Source organism: Poecilia formosa, unplaced genomic scaffold (assembly GCF_000485575.1).
Source record: "Poecilia formosa unplaced genomic scaffold, Poecilia_formosa-5.1.2 Scaffold785, whole genome shotgun sequence".
NCBI lineage: Eukaryota > Metazoa > Chordata > Actinopteri > Cyprinodontiformes > Poeciliidae > Poecilia > Poecilia formosa.
In genome coordinates, this window is record NW_006800724.1 from 127,535 (window position 1) to 134,925 (window position 7,391).

General features: G+C 38.5%; 1 protein-coding gene across 1 annotated transcript in view; it reads right to left on the minus strand.

The window, feature by feature from the left end:
- Nucleotides 1–2,110, minus strand: part of LOC103131541 (basic salivary proline-rich protein 4-like) — a 5,344-nt gene extending 3,234 nt beyond the window's left edge. The window contains exon 1 of the mRNA XM_007543219.1: nt 2,002–2,110. Within this exon, the coding sequence (XP_007543281.1) occupies nt 2,002–2,110 (109 nt within the window). The remainder of the gene's footprint in view (nt 1–2,001) is intronic.
- Nucleotides 2,111–7,391: the final 5,281 nt, after the last annotated feature.

Sequence of the window (7,391 nt, forward strand, 5' to 3'; positions counted from 1 at the left end):
GGCACAAAGTTTAATGGGGAAAGTTAAGTACCATACCTTTAAAATATGCTCTCCGTGGCGATGGTGCAACTCAGCTCTGACAATAAAGCAAAAACTGCAACTCTCCGCCTTTTAGACGTGTTTAAATTGTAAAAAGTGACTCCTGGTTGTCCTGTGTCGCTCTCACGCTGGCTCCGTGTCGCTGCTTTGTCCTTAACGCGGGCTGGACTGATTCCACTCTCTTCTGCCTTACACACTCTCGCGTGAAATTTGATGTGAGGCGCAACCGCTTCCCGGTTCAGGCGGAAGTGAAAGCGAAGGACGGAGTTAAGATAGTTTAAACGAAAATAATTCCACTTCCATTTTCTGCTGTGTGCAATACTCTGGCCTAGGGTTATGATTTTTTCTCTTTTAAGCATAAAACAGGAACTGCTTAAATGTTTTCTTTTTCTTTTGTAACTTCACTTTAAGGGTCCACTTAGGTTCGCCTACTTTCAGAAATTAAAATAAGGGACGCCCACCATGGTAGGATGCCCTCAGAAGTGGTACACATTACTTATGGCTGTTATATTTTATTATTATTTTTTCATTATTATTATTATTATTTTGTGGTGTTTTTTTGTTGCAAAAACAAAAAATCAATAGTGCAATTATTCATACACAGAAATAGGTTAGAGTACCCAAAAATTGAACTCCAATCAGAGTAGTATAACTTCAACATGTTAAGTAGAAGTAGATTAAGCTTTAAATAAGCAAATGTAAAATGTATCTGGTAAAAAATCTAGTCAAGTACAGAGTAACTGAACATAATACATGATTCAATAGTTTAAATTCACATCAACAGAGAGCCAAAAGTAAGTTCTGTGCAAATTCTGGTAAATTCTGGTATTTTAATGAAATATTTTTACAAATAAGTAGTTCAGTTCATAGGTCAGATCTAGCCCAAATTTACAAGGGCCAGGGTAGTCAGTGTTTTTTCATGGGGGGGCAATTAAAATAAGAATGAAACAAAAAACAGGGCAATATTTCATCACTTAATGTTGATATGTGTGCAGAAATGCAGAACAAATTGTGCCCCAACATTTAACAGTTAAATATGTGATGGGAGGCAACTATCTCCACTATTTTGCAAAATTCACATTTTGCATGTTTCTGTGCTTCCATTCAGGTATCTCATGCTGTAATGGATAGTCAGCTATTTAAAATAAATTGCCTAAATTATTTAAATTTGTAGACTATTTATTGTAAATTATTTAAAGTAAATTTTCTAAATTAAGGATGTTGCAGATTGTTTAATATTTGTCTGTTCTGATTAGTACTGTTGGTAGTTTGTATTTTGTTTTGCTTAACTGTATCAGCATTAGTAATCACTTACAAACTTTGCACTTTGTAAATTTTTTTGTTTGTTTGTATGTACCTCATGGGCTGCTGTAGCTAATGAGGGCAGGCCCTATAAAAGCTGGCAAATCATTGTACCAATAAATGACTTGAACAAACTGTCAAAGATGTGTTTGGCACAATCAACACTTGGTGTCCCCCGGTGAAAGCAGCGAGCTACGTTTTATTTTGTTGTTTGTGTTGTAAGTTTATGTTTATATTCTAATATTTTTATATCTGTTTAGTTTTCACGGTGACTATGGTGATCAAGGTCATTGAGATGACTGAGGTGGATGTGGTGACTGATGATCCACATCAAAAGAAAAATAAACAAAACCTTGAAATCACCCGTCAAGACCGTGCAAGTTAATTCAAGTGCTGGGGAGCTGCTACACATGCTTCTATAAACAGCCCAAGACCAAAAAAAAGATGAAAAAACAAAACATCCAGCCATTTTTCGGGAATTAGTAAATGTTCTGCTGGTGTCTGTAGAACAGCTTTTTTCTTCTTGTTGCTGTTTACATGTTGAGAGTGTGATCTGTGTTTTCAGTGCATTTATTTTGAGATTTTCTGTTTAGTCCTATTCCTTTCCTGTCTTCCCTGTTTATTGCTTCCCAGGTGTGTCTCATTCCCTGATTACCCTACCATCTCCCTCTCCCCTCTCCAGAGGGGAGGGGGGCACCGCCTTCATCGAGGCCCCTGCAAGGTGCGGCCGTGACTGCAGGTGGACTGCAATTCTCTGCGCTGCCCGCATTTATGTGCATCGGGGGTCTCTGTGAACATGGAGACGGTAACTCCTATCGGGGGGGAACGTCGTTTGGGAAAGAACATGATGAAAAAAGGACTCCACAATCAAAATCCCAATCTTCAGAATAGGAAACAAGCAATTGTCCTGCATCCTGTGGAAGCTCAGAGCAGAGACCTAAAACTGAGTGGAGGCAGGATTCCTCCCTGACAAGGAGCCTGTTTGACAAGTTGCAGTTGATTCGGTTTAAGACGAGGTGGGACCACCTTAATGAGTTTTTTTTTTGTTTTCCTCCTCTTACTGACCCTACCTTACCAGGTTCTGATCCAGGGCACGTTATATTCAGCTCTAACCGCATGCATGGGTAGTTTCTGTCTCCTGGCCAAACGGAGCCGGTAGAAGCCCATATTAGCCAAGGTGGAGAGCTTCATAGCAAAGTCCAACTGAACTGGGAACTGTAACACTGCAGAGGAGGTCCTGGAGATCTGCACTGCGCTATCCACCGCACCCCAAAACCAGCCAGGACTTGATGTGCCACATCCAGGACAGAGGTGAACAGGACTTCTCATTTCAGAGAGGAAGAAGACTGTCAGGAGAAGAGGTGGGTGGATATCAAGTGTCAGTTCCTGCATCTTGTTTTGGAAACTGACACTTCTGTAATTACAATAATAATAAATTCATAAATATTTTTTTCTTTCTTCCACATGACTCTTTGCGACCAGGACTTTCATCAAGAGGTCCATCGCATGTGACTACCATGGAATATTCACTATTGCTGCCAAGGCTGGCGGCTTGCAGGGTCCCTGAAAGCGGGACAAGATGCATAGATTTACTTTTTCAAGTCTGGGGACCAAGGACTTCTGCATAAACTCTCAAGTCCACCTGTGTGACAGTCATCCAGAGCTTTTCATGTTTGGCTGACTGATAAACCTTTCTGCCAAAAACTACACCAAATGTCTGTTATTGAAGTTCCCAGGCCTGGCAGACCCATTTCTCCTAATAAAAACAAGAGACATCAAGCTGGGAGAGGAGACCTACGTGGACCATGGGGTGAGGCAGCACTCGTTTAGGGTTGGAAGGCCAGGGGATGATCTTAGCTGGATGGGTGAGGTTGGCTCACCTCCCCCCCAAGAGAAATAGTTTAGTATTATGTTGACAATGTTCTATTCAATAATTTCAGTAAAAATTTTTATTTTATTTTTTTGACTTTGGTGTTGTAGTAAAAAGTTCAGTGTTTGAAGTTTTAGTGTTGTAATTGCTCTTTTGTTTGTACTCCAAAGTTCAGTATGACTTTAAATTGTGTTGTTGCAATTAAAAAATTTTTTTATTGTGCTGCTGATAATTTCCCACCCATTTTTTCCTTCTGGTCACGGATTCAAGATGATTGACCAACCATGGTACAGAATGTTTTGTTTTTACATTTGTTTTAAACTTTTGCTTTAAGCATGTGTAAAATGTTTGGTCAAAAGGCCAAAGCAGATGACCTTCCTTGCAGTGGAGGACATTTTATATGAGTTCAACCCAAAAAAAGTTCTTTGGGCTTCTTACTGTTCCTTTTATCGTCCACTAGATTCAGTAAGATCTTTCTGATTGTTTCAAAGATTCCATTTTTCCAATGACCTCCAACTCACCATTTTCCTCTCACTACTCTTCAGAAATCAGATGACCCCAGTAGCCCCTCCCAAAGACCAGACTCAGATTCTCACATTCTCATCACTGTTGAAATAAACTTTATTTATCTGATTATCTGTTCTCCTGGTGGTGTTCTGTATGTTGGTAAAGAAACTGGAACCCAACATGACATTTACAGTATCTTGCAAAAGGAATCTGACCTCTTACTATGTTCCATTTTCTCAGCTCTAATCCACAAACCTCAGTGTGTTTCATTTGGACCATCTTTATGCAACAGGAAGCAATGCTAAAGTTGAAAATAGCTGTATCAGCGATCCAGATTTCATCTGACGTGGCAATGCCTTATTTTAGGAGACTTTAACCAAAGAGGAGATACTGTGGGCTCCAGGGTTGGGTCTCTTTGTGGGTGTTCTTGAAGTGATTCAGGTTCCAGTGAGTTCTTGATAGAACATGTTCTTTCTTTGCGATGAGGAGGCCACATGCGGTGGAGGGCAGACAGGTACATACAGGCGAGGAGGAGCAAGCCGACTGGTGTCAAGGTGTTGGCAGTCAGCTCCTCATATACTTCAGGATGATTAGCTGATAGATCACAGGTGCACTGGCTGAGTCAGCAGGGACTCTCCACAGGTGCAGCCTCCAGTCGCCCTCTAGTGGATGAAAAGGGGAAGCAGCAGGTAGACAAACCCCCCCACAAAGAAACAAAAAACCCTGGTTTCCAACATGCTGGAGTAGTTATTTTATTTAAAAGTTTAATAGGATAGAATCCAAGACCGTTTAATTTTTATCCAACGAAACTTGAAATTTTTCCAAATCTGTTTCTGCTCAACCTGTAAAAGCAACAAACATAAAAAATAAATGCTCATTATTTCAGAAAAACATGTCAACTCCATATGTGATATTTTATTGGAACATATTTATTAATAACTAACTGGAAAAGGATTTGGACTTTACCAAATATATGATAACTAATAAAGTAAAAGAAGTATCTTTTAAAATTATTCACAGAATTTACCCATCCAAAGTTTTTCTACAATGTTTTCAATAACATGGATATTATTTGCTCTATTTGTGACGGAAACACAGAAGATGTTTGATTTATTTTGGCTTTTTGTCTGTTCAATTTTGGAAAAGTATTTTCATTGTGATTTTTGCTTCTATTGAACCGTATGTCTCCATTTTTTTCAACATTTATTGTTTTTCTTCATTAACTATCCAACAACTAAGAAAACATTTTTATATTATTGGGGCCTGCTATCCAATGTATGGCAGGAACCTACTGTTCTACACCCAACAAGCGATCTCTTTATTATTTATTTTTCTTCCATCACCATTAGTGTGACCTGTACCGCTCCATGCACCCCCACAAAAATGGGGTCAAAACGTTCTACTTGATCCCAAGAAGGGAGCTATTACTTTTAGTGGGATTCTTAGTTAAAATGATGACATAAAATGAGAAAAACAAGAAAAATAGAGGCTGAGTGTCTCACTGAATCAGTAATTTTTCTCTCTGAAACACAGCACAGTGGAGGTCTGACTCCAAAACTCTTTTTAACTCCCCCTCAAAGGCACAAATAGAGGCTTATTGATCTCAAACTTGGTCATGACATAGATACACATGCCTGCTCGCGTAAAATGTTTTCAAAATGTTGCTAGAGCTTTTTTTTTTCAGGGTCCTTGAGACTGACTCTGGGTTTCTCACAAGTATAGAAACTCTTTCTCCATCATCCTGTCTGACAGAGAGAGCCAGCCCAGGTGCAGATAGTTAATTACCATAGCAGCGGGCCTAAACAGAGGCAGTGAATAATCTCACAAACAAGCACAGAGCCAGGTCTCACAATGCATTGTGGGAAGAATACATATTTCCTGTGACTACTCATATTTTGCTTACATAAAATTATTTCTCTGAATTTTTGAGTGTGAATTAAAATACTTAGTATGAAGATTGAATTTTTTTTTTAGAAATAAACAATTATCCACTCTCTTCATGTTTTTATTTTGGACCGTCAGTGAGAATCATATGTGTGAAGCTTGTAGTCATCAGTCTCGGACTGAATTTCACTGTGTATGGGGTTCAGCCATTGTAGTGTAGTGGTGAACCTGATCAACTATAGAATTATGATGATGGACCTGGCAAGTTTTACTGTTATTGTGCTCTGGTGTAGGATCATATCAAGCATGTCAGACCTGCAGGATGAGCTTCTTATACTACCAGGGGCAAATCTAGCTGTGTGAGCTGTGGCTAAAATGCTAGGTCCAAAGCAATGGTCACACTTTTGCAGGCCCCATTTAAATTTCTTAAGGAATTTTCTAGTTAATCTTATTATATATACATGCATAAATCCCGTTACACTAATAAACAACACTTCTTTCCATTTTTGGCAATGAGGTCAAACAGTATATCAAAACTATTGGACATTCCACCAATACTGAAGCTATTAAAATTTGCACTTTATGTTTTCTTTAATCTATTTATGTAATACTAGGCTGTTGTACTGACTCTATCTTTGTTGCCTCAATGTTTGTTGCGCCCTGGCGGTCATTATGTCACACTCTATGCTCTTTTTGTAATATGTATTTTGTATCTCAAGATTATAAACAAATAGAAAAAGACAGATGCATCCTGGAAGGCGTCCCATGTGCATGCTGGAGGAGAGAAAGGAGGGGTGCTATGCTGGCAGCCACATTCATAGCATCATAAAACAACATGGAAAAATACATTTTGAAAATATATACAAATAAATTAAAACAGAAATTAAAAATACTTCTTCAAATTTATGGGCCGTTATTGGTTTTACAGTGTATTACAATAACATGATTCAATATATATACATTTATATCTTCTTTACTTAATATCATGCACAGTGATGTAATATAATAAAATTTCCAGTTTTTTATAAATGTGTTTTTTTAATTATTAATATTTGTCAGTCTGTTTCATTTGATTATGTTTTGATCTGGGTTGGGCTTGTTTGGAGAGTTCCGTTTTCAATGACAGTCCTTTGCTGCCATCTAGTGGAGGGTTAGGGATATAGGATGAAACTCACTTGCACATTAGGGCAAACAAAATAAACAAAAAATGGTAGGGGGGACAATCTTGGTGCAGATAATATGTGGAAGGGGCCTCACATACCCTCCACGTTTGGTCAGTGTGGCTCCTTCCCTTGATACAGCTGCCATTGACCTCCATTCATTTGAAGAATTGCTCACTCAAAACAACTCCACAATTATAAGTGCTCTTTTTACCAAACTTGGTTTTCTCTGCAGGTGCCCACCACGTTTGGTGGTCCAAGCCTACTCCCTTCATATAGCTGCTGAAGACTCCCATTAATTTTTCTGCCAAGTCAGTCTGGCTAGGAATGTCCTATAGAGCTGGTTTTTAATCCTAACCTCATTGGCCTCTTACTTCAATTTAGCCAGATTTTATGCCATTTTTATTTATTTTTTTTAACTCTGTTTTGAAAATAAATCACACTTCACTTTTAAAATGACATCTCTGAGCCTCTGTCGGATGAAGGATTTGCTGCTCTGAAGACTGGACTTTGGTTTTAAGCATCTACTCTTAACCATGTTTTTGATTTGATTTATCTTCAAACTCAGTTTTTAAGACAGAAATCACAACTCAGATTCAAATCTCATCTCTTGAGCTTCTGCTTTGTGC